The sequence below is a fragment of the Fundulus heteroclitus genome, unplaced genomic scaffold, assembly GCF_011125445.2.
Source record: "Fundulus heteroclitus isolate FHET01 unplaced genomic scaffold, MU-UCD_Fhet_4.1 scaffold_252, whole genome shotgun sequence".
Classification (NCBI taxonomy): Eukaryota; Metazoa; Chordata; class Actinopteri; order Cyprinodontiformes; family Fundulidae; genus Fundulus; species Fundulus heteroclitus.
The window spans coordinates 93,364-110,759 of record NW_023396663.1 but is presented as its reverse complement, the minus strand read 5'-3'; the positions used below and the strand labels follow the sequence as shown (position 1 = coordinate 110,759).

Genomic DNA, 17,396 nt, shown 5'->3' with positions numbered 1-17,396 from the left:
AAAAGTATATGGCATTTGACATTTTAAAAGTCTTAACCCCCCCCCGACCATGAGAAAATCCTCGTTATCCGATGCTGCAGCGCACATATTCCCTAGTTACTGGGGGGAAATAGGGAGTACCAATATGGCGGCTGGTGGCTTCAAAGCGACTCGTTCAAACAGCGGGGGATTAGCACTCCAGTGTATAATATAGCTCAGTGGTTGAGCTCCTGTCTGACTGGCGACTGCTGCCTGGCTGGGCTCTGCATCCTGTCGTGAAAGAGCAAGTAAGAACATATTTGCATGCCCATTTCCTAAAACGCGCCAAAAGTGAAAAAGCTTAATTACGCGCATTTGCATTTGTTAGATGAGACAATGGAGGCAGCGAGAAGCTGGTGTTGTTCGCTGATCGTTCCTCTGTCATCCATTCCTAATACAGGCCGCCTGCTGCTGCTTCTTTGTTAGAGCCATGGCTAGCCTTAGCACATGTTGGCTTTAGCTCGACTGACAGATCCCAGAGAAACGGGCTTCACGACTCTGTTTGGCTTCCATTCCCTATGTTTCGCAGCCATGCCTCTCATCAGGGGTGATATTTGCACGATCCGTAGTTTCCATCCGCGTCAAATTACAGGCAAAAAAGACGAGTTAACGGGGATTCCAACTTTAAGAGCGAATCAAGGCTTCAACCCACATTTCGTCTTTTTCAACGTTCACACGCGTGCGGGAGATATTTTCGCGAATAAGAGCATGCGCACACACTCAGAACCCATTTTCTTCATGGTTAAACTATAACAAAATCTCCTCCAAGGTACATCATGGCGTGATCATGGTGCTGGATTATGAGGTAAAATCACTTTCAAAATAGACTTGTACATAAAAGGATAGTTGTGATGCTGATGTTATAGTATTCACATAAAACGTCCAATTCTGTAGCAACATTTACAACAACACAGGTCAAATTGAGTCAATGTTGAGATTTTTAAATGCTTTTATTTTTGAATCCCAAATCATGTAGCTTGAATTCTGGAGATCATCATCTGTCATCTGTAAGTGAAAGTAGTCACCTGTAAAAAAAGGTTAAAGAGTGTGACCAAAGTATATATTTAAATTTTCACCAGCAGACAAGAATAATAGAAAAGATTACACATAAAGCATAAAACAATATGTCATAAGTGATGTAAATGTGTAAAAACACTTGGTCGATACATCGCGAAAATGTTGCTTTTATTTTGAAAAGTAGTCTCAGCTGTCACTGCCATAATCCTTAGTGTTTACGTGACCAACAAAAACAAGTGAGGACTCACTTGACTGCAGTCAGACAATGCAGGGGAAGTCTGTCAAAATTTCCAAATCTATTATTGACAAGCAGTTTGAATGTGCGGACCATGTAAACATTACAGCTTATCACATCTGACATGTATGCAGTCTTTTGTGGCTGAAATGCTGCACACATTTGTGATTGGAAAAATTTAGTAACTTTAATATCTGTGATCGATGTAGGAAGGAAGATAAGGTTTGATGCATCTTATTAATTTTTCTATTTGATTAGAAATTTATACTTCTGTCGAAGAACCCAAAGCACATTTTTTGTTCTGTTTTGAGTTATAGTCCATGGGGAGAGAAACTGGAATCAGCAGGTCAAACCTGAGAGAAAATCTGACGCCCCCCCCCCCCCCCCCTCTGGTCATTCATGTTTTATCCCTGGGGGGGATACATTCCTCCTCCCCTCTGGTCTGATTAAGTAATATTATGGATTTAAATAATGTATATAAATTAGGGCTGTCAGTTTTAACGCGTTATTAACACGTTAGACCACAAAGTCGGAATTTTTTTTGTCGCCGTTAATTGCGCGTCAAAACACACACACACACCGTTCCCTAATGTTTTTTTCCCCGCCACACTCTCCGGACTGTGTTTCCTTTACCCTCGGCGCTTTCCGTAGTTTCAAGAGCGCTAGAGACTGTAGCAAAACAGACCCGCGCTCACTGTTGCACAGACTGTTTATTTCATGCGACTTTGGAAATGTTTTTGTCTCTTTTCTTTCCAGCTTCTGGGAGGTGATGCAAAAGTTTATTCTGATCATAATCATCATGAATGTCATCATTATTTAAAGAGCACTGTAACATGAGGTAAAACAAAGTGCCAAACATCAGCAATTCATCAGATAAGAGATAACAACTAATAATATGCTTGTTTGTTAAAATAGCACTAGGTCTAAATTGTGTATAATTAGCCTAAAAAGTAGATTGGAATATGGAATATGTTGACGTCTGTTAAATTCAGGTTATCTTTTTTATTATTATTTCAGTTGATGTCTCCTGTTTACGTGAGTTCAGTTTGACATTGGCATCTGTTTAGTTCCGTTTGTCTGCTGTTGAAAACAATTGTTTATGAATTTGCTCTAAAACTAAGCCGTCTGTCCGTGATGTTTCAGTAAAATTAGCATGTAAGACACATGACAGCTTCTGCGGTGGCTGGCGGCCGGTGGTGCGCGAACCCCCGCGGTGGCCAATAGACCCCTTGCAACCACGTGACTCCGTTACCCAGAACCCCTTGCGTGGCGGCCATATTGGTTGGCACGCCATTTGACGAAATGACGAGTTCTCCAGGTATTTTTCTTCTTTAGATAACGTATCACAAGATCGTTTTAAGAGTAAGTTGATGGTTGATGGTATCAGATTGCCAGATCCACACAGCAAAAGCCTGAAGGGACGGAGCGAGTCTGTGAAATGCTGGCCAAGGGACCGCGACACAGCTGCTTTATAAACACGCTGGCCAGTACGGACAAGAGAGCACGAAAGCCCCTGAAACCACTGGACGGCTGCAATTATTTTATATCAGGAAAAAGGCTCCAGCAACGCCCGCGACGCCATGAGGGATTAAGCGGTCAGAAAATGGATGGATGGATGTTCAGACATGTTTGTGCAACAGCACAAAGCAGAGAGGAAGACCCGCCCGGTAGGTTAAAAAAAACATCACTCACTACGGATTATTTTGGTGTTTGGTGTTGGTGTCTTGTTAAAATGGGTGGGGGTGTCGGCGACATTGCAGCGTAAACACAGAAGTACTAGCGCCCGTGAACGGGCGGAGGGGAGGTGGCGATCGTTACACTGGCCGGAGAGCCGCCACTGTCTGGAGCAGCAGGAAGCGGGTGCTGCTCCAGACAGCGGCGGCTACAGCAGCAACAGCGGCTTCTCCGGCCCGTGTAGCGATCGCTACAGCAGCCGCCGCAGCCGCCGCTGCTGCTTCTTCAGACAGCGGCTGCTACAGCAGCAGCAGCCGCTCCTCCGGCCCGTGTAGCGATCGCCACCTCCCCTCCGCCGCTATTTAAGTAGAACAATGAATAGAGCAGAATTAAGTTGTATTTACCGGAGATGAAGTGTAGACTGCAAATTCTCTCGTAGTATGAGGGCTCCCCCAGTCCATTGGGAGTGTCTGCCTGCGCTCTTTTCATTGAAAATATCCATTTCTTTCTTCTTTCCTCATCCTTCGGTAAACGACAGAAACGTACATCCAACGATTTGGAATGCCTCTGTGTGCAACCGGGAGCACAACAAGTCGTAGGCATTGTTTAGATTCCAAAAATAAACTAACTAAAAGTACGCTCTAAATCACCCGTTTTGTCATGTAGTAGACGGGCTGTCAGGCTAGCGTGCCCACCAAGATGGAGGCGCGCACCCCCGATCACGTGACTGTGACGTCAGATGCAAGGGGTCTATAGGCCAGAGTGGCGCTTGGCTGCAGGGCCGATCGACGCTGCTTGCGGCTTTAATTATTTAAGCAGAACAATGACCAGTGCAAAATTAAGTTGTATTTACCGGAGATGAAGTGTAGACTGCAAATTCTGTCGGGGTATGATAGCTCCCACAGTCGATTGGGATTTGTCTGCCTGGGTCCTTTTTCATTGAAAATATCCATTTCTTTTGTCTTTCTTTGTCCTTCGGTAAACGAAAGAAACGTACATCCAACGATTTGGAATGCCTCTGTGTGCAACCGGGAGCACAACAAGTCGTAGGCATTGTTTACATTTCGAAAATAAACAAACTAAAAGCACACTCTAATTCACCCGTTTTGTCACGGTGTTTGGCGAGAACAGTCCTGCTTATGCCTACCGGCGTAACCCGGAAGTAGCGCAACGATTAAAATATTTAATTGCGATTAATCGCATAATTTGCCTGATTAATCATGATTAATCGCATTGTATTTACAAACTCCAAGAATGAATTCAAAAGTAGTGTAAAGAGCACTTTTATTTTAATGTTCTGCTGCCATATGAACAAAAGTGTTCATAGCACTTATCAGTAACACATATTTAGTGTAAAGCTCAACTTAGACATGTAAAACAAAAAATAGCAATAATAATAATAAATTAAAGCTTATTGCCACTGACGGAATTCTCTTTATGGGGAAAAAATCTACCAAAAGCAATTTCTGAGGTAACCGCAGGGAGCAGCATTACCATTTTATGTTCAATACCAAAGTTTAACTTGGCAGTGGTCACAACTAACTTGTTTCTGTCATACTCGATGCTGGAAGAACTTTAAACTGAAATGCTTCGTTTGGCAACGTAATTCAGCCTTAGTTTGTCAAATACAGAGACAACAAATTAATAAGCATTAAAGTACGGTTTATGGGTTGGGGTTTCTGCAATGTTATCAACGTGTAAAAGCTCATCTTCAGAACCAATGTCTGCTTAAAATGGTGATCTGCACCATGTAATCTATTTTATCCACGAAGGACCTGGAGTTACTAAAACAGTCTCATTCAGGGTATTAAGCTCCTGGCCCAGTTGCAAGCAAAGTGTAAGACTGGAATGACCTGGAAATTTAAAACCCTTTTCCAGGCTTAAAAGGTTTTAAATTTCCAGGTCATTCCAGTCTTACACTTTGCTTGCAACTGGGCAGGAGCTTAGTACCCTGAATGAGACTGTTAAGCAACTGTTTAGTAACTCCAGGTCCTTCGTTTGGCAACGTGATTCAGCCTTTGTTTGTCAAATACAGAGAAAACAAATTAATAAGCATTAAAGTACGGTTTATGGGTTGGGTTTCTGCAATGTTATCAACGTGTAAAAGCTCATCTTCAGAACCAATGTCTGATAAAATGGTGATCTGCACCAAGTAATCTACTTTCAGCAGTTATCACCGGTTATTGCACCGTAAACTGCAGAAAATACGTGCAGAGTTGCTCTGTCTGCCTTTACTACCGTCGGCTCCTATGGCGGAGGGATATTTCAGCTGGATACACTCAAATGTAGTGCAGGCAGGTCTCATAATAACCCCTATTTCATCACTTATTTTAGAGCCCAAATAAGCGATTACACTTTCAGAAACCTGCCCAAAAAAACCGCAACCCGTGACTTATGAAATTTAGAAGCGCTTTTAGAAAAAAGAAGCCCAAAGTCGCATGTGTCCGAGGGTAAAATAAACTTAGCGCTCAGTGTTGGCAACAGTGAGCGCAGCGCGGTTTTGTTTTGCTACAGTTTTCTAGCACTCTTGAAACTACGGAAAGCGCCGAGGGTAAAAGAAACACAGTCCGGGAAGCGTGGCGGGGGGAAAAACATTAGGGAACGGTGTGTGTGTTTTGACGCGGGATTAACGGCGACAAAAAAATTGTCGGCGTTAAAATGGGGTTACGTTAACGCCGTTAATAACGCGTTTAACTGACAGCACTAATATATATATATATATATATATATATATATATATATATATATATATATATATATATATATATATATATATATATATATATATATATATATATATATATATAATGTGTTTGTATTACCAATTAAAAAGACTAAATGATTTATACAGTTGATATTTTAAACTATCGTCAGCCACTTTTTGGCTGCTGGCTTTTACCTAGCAATTAAATTGCCGCCAGTGTTTCCAAATACAGTACGTTTCATAGCAGACAGAGGTTGAAGGTCCAAATAACAAAATGGTAGATTTCATTCAGCCTTCCTTGTGGTTGCTGCCGTCCGCTCTCGGTCAATTTCCTTGCCTTTAAAAATGAAAGTAGCATCCATACCAACCATACCTCTAGGCTGTAGAAATCCAGTTTCTTTTTTCAGTTGCTTATCCTGTCGCCTAGCCTGTTTGGCATCCTGGGCAACCCCCCCGACACACACACACACACACACACACACACACCCACTACAGGCATCACAGACAAACATGGAAGACTCTGAAATAGTACTATGAACAAACGCATCAAGACAAATGAATGTTAATACTGTGCAAGTTACAAGTATTAAATACAAATACAAAAAACTAGAAATAAATACAATAAGACTATTACTGCATTACTACTATTAGTATAATATTAATATCCACAAGTGGAGTTTTTGAGTATTGCATTAGACACTGTGAACATAGTCAGTCCGAGGGGAATCTGATGCCCACATCGCCCATATCAGAAACCACCACTGGCAGTCACCGTCTGATTCAGCAAATAAAATCCAGAGAATGTGTTTTTATTAGATTGCAAAATGGATGAAACCACACATCTGTTAAAGTGCTATAATGTCATGTGCATATGATGCTCTCCCTATGCAGTGTTTCTCGAAGGAATTTGCATAGGCGATGCGGTGAGTTGGGGATAGAGAGACGACAGGTTTTGCGCGGACCGACTCCCGGGGGGGGTGGAGACAAGTTTTGCGTGGACCAACTTGCGGAGGGGGGGTGGAGACGACAAGTTTTGCGCGGACCAACTTGCGGAGGGGGGGTGGAGACGACAAGTTTTGCGCGGACCGACTCGGGGGTGGGGGTGGTCTTTGACGACAACTTTTGCGCGCGGGGTGGTATCCATGTGTTTTTTTTCCCCCTGCCATTCACTATATGCACGCGCAAAAGCAACAACAAAGAACCGCGTGTTAACGTCAAATAAACATGCAAGCATATCGAGTTAGTGTTTTTTGAATGTTGCCGTGGCGGTAGCGTGAATTTAGCGAGGCGGCTGCCTCTCCAAGATAGCGCTGCGGGAAACCCTGCTATGGCTGTGATCGGACAAGCCTGGAAGGTGAAGGAGCAGAGCCGAAAGCTGGCTGTGCTGGAACGCAGACTGGCTTTGGTGGTTGAACTCAAAGGGGTGATGGGATAAAATCTGGAAGTGAAGTGCGGAAAAGGCCAACAATTCGGATAATTGGATTTACCATTTGGAGCCAGCAAAATGACTTAAAGCTGATAGGAAAGGCAGTGCAGCTTGCCCACATAACAAATAACATATTTGGATTATGCCCTCTACTCCTGGATTGTTATGGCGAAGAATGCTCAGAAAAGCTCCTGGCTACCCCCCTTCCCCGCGGACACCTGTGGATGCTTTTGCTGAACTGTGGGCCGGCTGATAACATCAAGGACCATGGCCTCTGGAGAGTGTTCATGAAGATATAAACACTTTCACCCATACACACACACATAACTGATACTCATAAAACTGATGAACTTACGTACAAGCGACTGGTTTCAAATGTTACCTTTTGCATATATGTGTCCTGTGTTATTTGTGCTTTTCGTGCTGTGAGGGGTTTTTTTGTCGGTTGTTTGACTTTTTATTTGTGAGAGCATAAATTGTGAAACATCTGCCTTTTTTTTCTCCCTCCCTTTTCCCCCATGTTGTTGTAATCTTCCTTCTACAGATAAGGGCAGAGCCTTGTGGACAGTATTGTCCTTGGCTGCACGGCCTCAGTGAACCGTCTCCTCCCTGAAATGTTTGTGATGTTTATGTAATGGTGGTGGTACTGAATGAAACATCAGTTTCCCTCTGGGATTATTAAAGTATGTCTGATTCTGACTGATCTGTCTGATTCTGATAATGTCGCCAATATTCCGTTTGTTTCTTTTCTTTCCCTTTCTCTAGCGGCGCGGGTGCTGCTGTGTGTGCGTGCTGTGTGTGTGCGAGGTGTGTTTGCTTGCAGAGTCAGTTCCAGTATGAAGAGAGGCAAGAACACAGAGGAGGCGGCAGCAGAGGGGGAGAACAAGACAGGCTCTGGTACTTGCCGTTTCCACTAAAGATTTCATTGGACAGGGAAAATAAAACAAAAACACTAAATGTGTCATCCAACATATTTTCTTTTCTTCAGCTTCTGCAAAGAAGACCAAAAAATCCAAGGAACCAGAAGCCCCGATATTGTACAACGATCCCCCTGACAAAACGACGAGCAATGATGGACGCAGCGCCAACATGAAGATCACCTCCTGGAATGTCGATGGGCTCAGGGCGTGGGTGAAAAAGAATGGACTGGATGTGAGTTTGCAGTAAAAGGATCAGTCTGCCGCTCTGAGTCTCTCAACAAAAAAACACACTAAGCGAAAGCTAACCGTCACACTTGTTGTTCCCAGTGGGTGCGTGAGGAGGCGCCAGATGTCCTGTGCCTCCAAGAGACGAAGTGCTCAGAAAAGGCCCTCCCTGCCGAGATCACGTCCATGCCTGAGTACCCCCATAAGTACTGGGCTGTATCCGATGACAAGGAGGGGTACAGTGGTGTAGCCATGCTGTGCAAGACTGAACCTCTCAAGGTGACCTATGGAATCGGTGAGTAATGAGTTGATCTGTTGATGCGCCGTTTAGACCTTTGGTATTCTGCTCTAGCCCTCAGGACCCACTGTCTGGTGGGTTTTAGACATCCTGACCTGAAATATACCAAATTCTAAGTTGTATGCATCTCATCAGTCATTCCTTTAAAGTGAATGAATGAATGAAAGGAATTTATTTCAGACAATTAACAAATTTAACACATTTAACAAATAATAAATCATCTTCTCATCTTCTGTCATCTTCTCCTCTTTCTCTCTATCCTCACAGCTGAATGACATTCATTTTGTGTTATGTAGGGTTAAAAAATAAAGCATTTAGACCACAATAAAAATTAATCCTTAAATTTAAATGATATCCTTGTTGGATAACAGTTACTGACTGGACACTGCATATGATCTGACTTATCAGATACTTCACAACACCAATGTAGTGATGCTATATAAAACATTTAAACTCAAGTGTCCTGCCAAAACGGTTGGTACCATGGGTCACCAACCTTTTTAAGCCTAAGGGCTATAGTGACGCTGGATTAATTTGCCTGATACACACATAAACTTGTAAAAATCATCTTTAATTAAAAAAATCAATGATACCAAATGTAGATAAGAGTGAATAAATAACAGCCTAGAGGGCTAAGTGTTGGACCATAGCTGGGCACTGCCGTCACGACAATTTAGCTTTCCTGTGTTAATATTTCCTGACATTAAAAAGCCCTCACTTAAGCGATGTTAATAAATACTAGGTCAGAGCTGCCTCCACCTCCACTAAAAGGTCATATTAAAACAATAAAAGGCTTGCGATATTTCAGTTGATTTGTAATGAATCCAGAATGTATGACATTTCATGTTTTTTAATTGCATTACAGAAAATAAAGAACTTTATCACAATATTCTAATTTTCTGAGACAGTCCTGTGTGTGTGTGTGTGTGTGTGTATATATATATATATATATATATATATATATATATATATATCTATATATATATATATATATATATATCTATCTCTATCTATCTATGTGTCTCTCTCTATCTCTCTGTGTCTCTATCTATCTCTCTGTGTCTCTCTCTGTGTCTCTCTCTGTCTGTGTGTCTATCTCTCTATCATCTCTCTATCTCTCTCTCTCTCTCTCTCTCTGTGTGTGTGTGTCTCTCTCTCTCTCTCTCTCTCTCTCTCTCTCTCTCTCTCTCTGTGTCTCTCTCTCTCTCTCTCTCTCTGTCTCTGTCTGTGTGTGTGTGTGTAGTTGTAGTTTATTAAGGTTTTCTGGAGGACAGGGAGGAAAGGGAGCTGAAACTGTAAAGTGGACTGTAGACCAGTTTGGCAAAGGTGCGAAGGAAGAACTTGGTTGATGCTGCAAATATGAAAGTTAGCCAGTTGATGTTATGGATGTGGAAAGTGAAGGAGGTGATGGAGAGGGCTCTGAAGCTGAAAAGTGGGACAGAGAAAAGAATGGTCATTGCATATTGTAAAACTACCAGATTTGGTTAATGTTGACTTTGCACAATAAAAACAAAGCAAGTGAGGTAACTAATGTGGCATGACGTCCACGGTCCCGGGAATATATGGGCTGACTCAAACATTTACAGTCAAACTGATTATTTATGCTTTAACCCATGCTCTAAAATAATTCCCTGAACTTGGTTCACACTCACCTCGTTCAGTAATACTGTGGAGCAGTGAAAATGACGACACAAAGTAAGCAGGTTTAAACAGTTCTTTACTCCAACTGAGAGCAACTGTACAGAAAAAAAAAAAAAAAAAAAAATATATATATATATATATATATATATATATATATATATATATATATATATATATATATATATATATATTTTTTTTTTTTTTTTTTTTTTCCAGCGGTCCATTAAAACAGTGGCGGGGGGTCTTCCCCTGCGAGGAGCTTGGGACGTTACCACCTGATCGTCCGCCAAGACATGAGCGGGTTTGAGCCTGTCAACACAGATAGTTTCCTTACGCCCTCCCAAATCCAAAAGAAAATGTTTAGCCCCTGGTTCAAGGACTCTGAAAGGGCCATCATACAAAGGTCGTAGGGTGTTCTGTGCGCATCGTGTCGGAACGAAAACAAGTTTAGAGGTCTCTAAGTTCTCAGGAACAAAGGACTGGGGCAAGCAATGGTGAACAGGGGTGGGAACATGAAAGGAGTCTCCCTGAGGGGAAAAAACGTTGCCCAAGTGGACTGAATTGTGGCGTAGGGGAATCAGGTAAAAACGCCCCAGGGACACGCAGGGGCTGACCGAAAACAAGTTCAGCTGTGGAAGCACCAAGGTCCTCTTTAACGGCTGAACGCAAACCAAGCATGACCCATGGAAGGCGGTCAACCCAGTTGCCGTCAGTCAAAGAAGCGCAGAGCGCAGCTTTCAAAGACCTGTGGAACCGCTCACACAACCCATTAGCCTGCGGATTGTACGCAGTGGTGCGGTGGATCTTGACCCCCAGACCATCGGCCATGGCGGACCAAAGCTCTGAAATGAACTGTGGGCCCCTATCAGAAGTAATGTCAGAGGGGGGGCCAAAACATGCAACCCAGGTGGACAGAAAAGCCCGGGCCACCGCTGCTGATGTTATAGATGACAGGGGAACCACTTCCGGCCACCGGGTGGTACGATCGATCATGGTCTGGAGATGTGTGAAACCCTGTGATGGGGGAAGGGGACCCACAAGGTCTACATGCACATGATCAAACCGCTTGTCAGGGATGGGAAATGGTTCCAAAGGTGCTTTAGTGTGCCTCTGGACCTTAGCACGCTGGCACTGGACACAGGCTGCAGCCCATTCTCTAACTGTTTTGCGCAGTCCAGTCCAAACAAATTTAGAACCAACCAGTTTGACGGAGGCCCTAATGCCGGGATGCGAGAGGCAGTGTAACGTGTCAAAAACCCGGTGGCGCCATGAAACAGGAACCAGAGGGCGGGGACAGCCAGTAGAAACATCGCGGATCAGAGGAGGACTACCTTCCTGCATCTGTCTTTCCTCCAGCTGGAGGCCTGTGGACCCAGACTGTAACGCAAGGATGTCTGCATCACTGCGTCTCGCAAAGTGCGGCTGAAAAAGGCAAGTGGCTGCCAAACACCAGAGACACGCTGCTCCAAAACCTCCCCCACAGCCACGTCAGATGCATCAGTTGTCAGAGCGATCTGTGCTGACTGGGAAGGGTGGGCCAGAAGAGCAGCATCGGCCAAAGCAGACTTAGTGCCACCAAACGCCTGGAGGCGTTCAGGGACCCAGTCGATGCTGTCGGTGGCTTTTCTTTGTTTGAGCGCACCGTAAAGCGGCTGCAGAAGTTGTGCTGCTTTGGGGATAAAGCGGTTGTAAAAATTAACCATCCCCAAGAACTCCTGCAGTGCTTTAACCGTCTGGGGGCGGGGAAAATTGGCTACCGCCTGAACTTTCTGTGGCAATGGGACCGCACCACTGGCAGAAATGCGGTGGCCCAAAAAGTCAATGACCGGCAACCCAAATTGGCATTTTGCAGGGTTGACAATGAGGCCATGTGCCGCCAAACGTTGAAAAACCTGACGTAGGTGGGACATGTGCTGTTCGGCCGAGCTGCTGGCCACAAGGATGTCGTCCAAATAAACAAAAACAAACAACAATCCTCGCAGAATGGAATCCATCAACAGCTGAAATGTTTGAGCTGCACCTTTAAGGCCGAATGGCATGCGTAAAAACTCAAACAGGCCAAACGGAGTGATTACCGCGGTTTTAGGAATGTCCTCAGCTCTCACGGGGACCTGGTGATAACCCCGCACCAAATCCACTTGAGAAAAAAATGGATGTCCCGGAGAGATGGGCAGAGAAATCCTGGATGTGGAGGATAGGATAACGGTCATTCTTTGTGACGTTATTTAGACGACGGAAATCCCCACAAGGCCGCCACTGGCCGTCCGACTTGGGCACCATGTGCAACGGTGACGCCCAGGGGCTGTTGGAGCGCCTCAGGATCCCTAAACGCTCCATGTTGGCAAACTCCTCGCGTGCAACGGGCAGCTTTGCCGCGTCAAGGCGGCGCGCGTGCGCGCAAACACTGGAGCGCCAGTTGTGGGGATATAATGCTCTATCCCGTGCTTTGTGTCTGTGTTAGAAAAATTGGGGAGAGTCAGAGAAGGAAAGTCCGACAATAAACGCTGGAACGCGTCCCCTGAAGCTAAAAAATTAGTATGTACTAACGGCCCAGCTCCTCGCGTTATACAAGGCAGTGAAGAAAAAGACACAGCGTCAATTAAACGCCGGTTTGCAACGTCCACAAGCAGGTCGTGAGCACAGAGGAAGTCAGCCCCTATGATGGGGACAGAGCTCGCTGCTACTACAAAGTTCCACTGGAAGTCACGTCCATTGAAACAGACAGTCACCAACCTTTCTCCGAATGTTGTGATAGGAGAACCGTTAGCGGCGGTCAGCTGGGGACCGCAGCCCTCAGCAAGCCTGTCGGAGCCCGCCGGGGGAACGATGCTCTTCTGCAAACCTGAATCCACCAGAAAACGTCTCCCCGATCGCGAATCCTCAATAAAGAGCAGCCTCTCCTTATCGCCGACGGCCGCGGCTGCTAGCAGGCGTCGGCTTGGTCGTTTCCCGGCCCTGACGCCGAAGCACTGATGGTAGAAACAAAAAGCCGGCTTCTGGCGTTTCCTTCTCCCGCAGCAGGGACGAGTTAGCCAGAGCGATCCGCACCGCAGCCGGGAGTTGTCGCAGGAACAGGTGGATGAAAAGAAACCCACCGTCGTCGTCACCAGCAAGGACAGCATGCTTTCCATCAGCTCCAAAGCTGAGCCATCCCCTAACCCCGAGAGAGAAAGCAGCTTCTCGACGCGTTCTGCATCGGACAGGGAGTAACGGCGGAGAAGCAGGTGTTTGAGCGCGCTGTACTATCCGTCCGTGGGAGGATTGCGAAGCAGGGTCATTGCGCGTCTGGTAGAAGGCGGATCCAGCGCCGAAACCACATAGTGGTACTTTGTGTCGTCCGATGAGATTCCACGAAGAGCAAACTGTGCTTCGACGTAGAAGAACCATGATTGCGGATCATGTAGCCAGAAATCCGGAATCTTAACGGCCACAGCAAAAGAAGCCGGAGGAGCCGGTGGAGGTCCACCAGAAACGGCGATCGGCTGTGAGGAGCTGGGCAGGCCATCAGATGTGGACATGTTGGCTCACAGGGGTCACCAATGTGGAGGAGTGAAAATGACGACACAAAGTAAGCAGGTTTAAACAGTTCTTTACTCTACTCCAACTGAGAGCAACTGTACAGAAAACCATATATATATACACCAATGAACAAACATATTTCTCATCACTACAACTTCTCCACTGAGTGAGAGTGGAGCCCCCTAATGGTCCGCCACAATACCTGATTAAACCCTTTTAATGGAACGGCACAAATTTTAATCCATCCATTTAACGGCATACTATGCAACATTTTTCAGTTAATTAATGTGTTCCATACCGTTTTGGATGATTAAATGAGTCATTTCAGGTCGAACAAAGGTTTTCTCGGCCGCCCTGGTGGTGTGTGGGGGAAATACCGTACTTGCAATTGCAAGAGCCCTTGGCCTGCATCCACAGGTTCAGAAGTCTCGTGCAAGACCGCAAGAGTCGGTCTTGCTTTACGGCGAGAACTCCATGTGTTTTTGCCCTGCCATTCACTATATGCACACGCGAAAGCAACAACAAAGAACCGCGAGTTTTACTATTTTTATTTATTTATTTATTTTTTGAATGTTGGCGAGGCAGTAGCGTGAGTTTGGCGAGGCGGCCGCCTCGCCAAGATAGCGCTGCGGGAAACCCTGATGTTCATACTTTCACTGTGTTAGTCATTGTTTGTACTGCCGTTTTTTTTACTTTTCATTGCGTTCGCCTGTCTGCTAAGCTCAAAACAACCGCGCCTGGCTTGACGGAGAAACCAGAACAGCTGAGCATCTTTACAACAGTGCACTTTTACTTTCGCCCTCTGGGGGGAGCCTCGCAGGAAAATCAACCCCGGTTGCATAGTATACTTTTAAATCAGCTTTCTACATTTATTAAAACATGCAGTCTTGAGGACTGGTTCTAAAAAAATCGACTTGGGCCTAGGGGTGGGCAATATATCGAATATACCCGATGTATCTCGAGTTTTCCTCCGCAATGGTTAAAATGGCTTTATCGCGACCATCCAGTGTAAATTTTCATAGCGAGATTGAGCCGCTGAATTTGATTCACTATGAGTTTAGTTTTTCCCACATGCTGTGAACGCATCACTCCTCCAAACCAGAAAGAGTTTTGGCGCACACACAACAACGAACCCATGCGCTCATTTACGTTGACGAGACAGCGAGAACTATGGCAACAGCGGGCGTTTCAGGTAAATAAGAAAATGAGTCTGAAGAGAAACAGCACTGGGTCAATAATATGGCAGTGGTTTGGATTTCACAAGAAGGAGGTCGAACAAAATGCGGTAATTTGCAAAACTTGCTGTAACACCATTGCCACAAAAGGTAGAAGTACCACAAATTTGTTCCACCTAAAAAGTCATCCAGTGCAAAATAAAGACTTGTAAACTCTGCGTGTCGACCCCCACCCCCCACACACCGAAGGAAACTTTAATTAAACCAGCCAAAAACTGTTTAAACTGGCGTCTTCTTTTGCTAAATCCCATATGACAGAAAAAAACTTTTCTTGTTTAAAATTTCCCAGCACATAAAGAGCAATGGAAATATTTTTGAGATGCTCTGAATATGTAGCTGCGACTGGTCAGTTCATTTTATAGTCACAATACAAGCTTTTGTTTTTGGGATTGTCACATTTTTATTATACAAATTTTTATGTCTTAAGCACTATAGAGCACCTTTTTTGAGGTTTATTTTGTGTCAAATTTTTCCTTGGTGTTCCTTTTGGCCGCTGAGATGTTCTGTTTTTTAAAGGTCCAGTGTTGACCATGAAAGAGCTCTAATGTGACAATATTGTAACTTGTGAAAAGCTTCTATGTGCAGCTATTGTTGAAAATTGGCAAAAATATAACATTTTAAATTAATTTTTATTTTGTAAACAAAAACATTTGACACATTAATATGAGATATACTAAGGCAACTTTAGGCGCTATGTGGCTAAAAACATTTGTTTTCAAGGTTATTTGAACATACTGTGATATATATCATGTATCGTGATATAGCCTAAAGATATCATATTAGATTTTCTTCATATCGCCCACCCCTACATGGGACCACTAAATGTTTTAAGTATTGACCAAAAAAAAATCCCTTTTCATATTCTCTAGGCAAAGAGGAGCACGATAAGGAGGGGCGCGTCATCACTGCAGAGTTCCCAAGCTTCTATCTGGTGACGGCCTATGTTCCAAACGCAAGCAGAGGGCTCGTCCGCCTTGATTATCGCAAAACCTGGGACGTAGACTTCAGAGCCTACCTGAGCGAGCTTGATATGCAGAAGCCCCTGGTGCTGTGTGGGGATCTCAATGTTGCACACCAGGAGATCGACCTGAAAAACCCAAAGGGCAACAAGAAGAACGCAGGCTTCACCCCGGAGGAGCGCGAGGGGTTCAGGCAGCTGCTGGCGGCCGGCTTCGTGGACAGCTTCCGTGAGCTCTACCCGGGGCAGGCCAACGCCTACACCTTCTGGACCTACATGATGAACGCCCGCTCTAAGAACGTGGGCTGGAGGCTCGACTACTTCCTGCTGTCGTCTTCCCTGCTCCCTGGCCTGTGCGACAGCAAGATCCGTAACAAGGTGATGGGGAGCGACCACTGCCCCATCACTCTCCACTTGGCTGTGTGAATCATCAGAGATGATGATGATGATGGTGTAGCGTTTGCTCTGCCCTTTGTTCCAACCTGTCTCAACTATACCAGAGAAGAGGTTTGGAGGGGTCCCCAGCCTGTTAGTAAAGTCGCCTGTAGCTTAGTTTATTTTCTTAGATGAGATGTTCCACAACATAACATGTCTGGTTACTTCAACTGATTTCTTAAAATGTGTGATATGTGCCCCAAAATTCTCTACACACGCAACACTAAACACACATTTAAGCTAATTTTGATCATATTTCTGTTCCCGACTGCTGTAAAAGAAACTCAAACACGGATTAAGCTCTTTCTTGTACCCTGTTCTATTTTTTATGTAAAACTTGCTTACACTCTTAAATAAATATTTTTTCCAGACTTTGAGTTGCATATTTCTCAGCTCAGTTGGTTTTAATGGTACACAGACAGTCTGGACTTGCATTAGACAGGGACACATGGTAATGGCTTGGGAAAAGCCTTCAAATAATTTTTTTTGATTGGACTTGTATACTCGCACACGGAAAAGGAAAAAAAATAGCCAAGAAGCTATTATAAGTGTTGTGTGGTTCTTTGCAATTGCCAATGGCAAGAGTTTGCTAAATGCAAAAGGAACTTAAAATGAAACAATTTTGGTCATGAAAGACCAAAACTGAGATTTTCAGCAATAAACGCAAACGTGTTGAAAAGCACTGTGAAGGATCTGTGATACTCTGGACCCTAGAGTGCATAGCTCTATGAAATACTGGAAAATAATGGAAATAAAAAATCAGGTGGACCATCAGTAAACTAAAAAAAAAATCCACGTTGGGCCTTTAAGCAGCATAATTTACCAAAAACATCTACACCATTCAGGCACTAATGCAGAACTAATTCCACAGGGATACCAGAATCCTACAGAACATCTGGGGTGAATTTAGAAGAAAGGAACCTAGGAGTGGACCCAAGATTGGATCTGAAACTCTTCAGAAGTACCACCTAAATACAAAAGTTTTCAGGTTGTGTCAGATGGAGCAGAAGGTTCCCCTGAAGTTAGCTGTCCCAGTGGGAATGTCACCGGTTTCTCACCAACCCTGACCTGAAAATTCAATATGGCTGCCA

The 17,396-nt window shown here is 44.4% G+C and overlaps 2 protein-coding genes across 2 annotated transcripts in view; one reads left to right on the top strand and one right to left on the bottom strand.

Moving 5' to 3' along the window:
• Window positions 1-17,396, bottom strand: part of LOC105922864 (O-sialoglycoprotein endopeptidase) — a 65,658-nt gene that overhangs the window by 14,760 nt on the left and 33,502 nt on the right. The window lies entirely within an intron of this gene.
• Window positions 143-16,677, top strand: apex1 (APEX nuclease (multifunctional DNA repair enzyme) 1). The gene is made up of 5 exons (XM_036129940.1): window positions 143-266; window positions 7,840-7,971; window positions 8,063-8,226; window positions 8,322-8,514; window positions 15,782-16,677. The coding sequence occupies exons 2-5, from the start codon at window positions 7,911-7,913 to the stop codon at window positions 16,294-16,296; spliced, it is 933 nt and encodes a 310-aa protein (XP_035985833.1). The 5' UTR covers window positions 143-266; window positions 7,840-7,910; the 3' UTR covers window positions 16,297-16,677.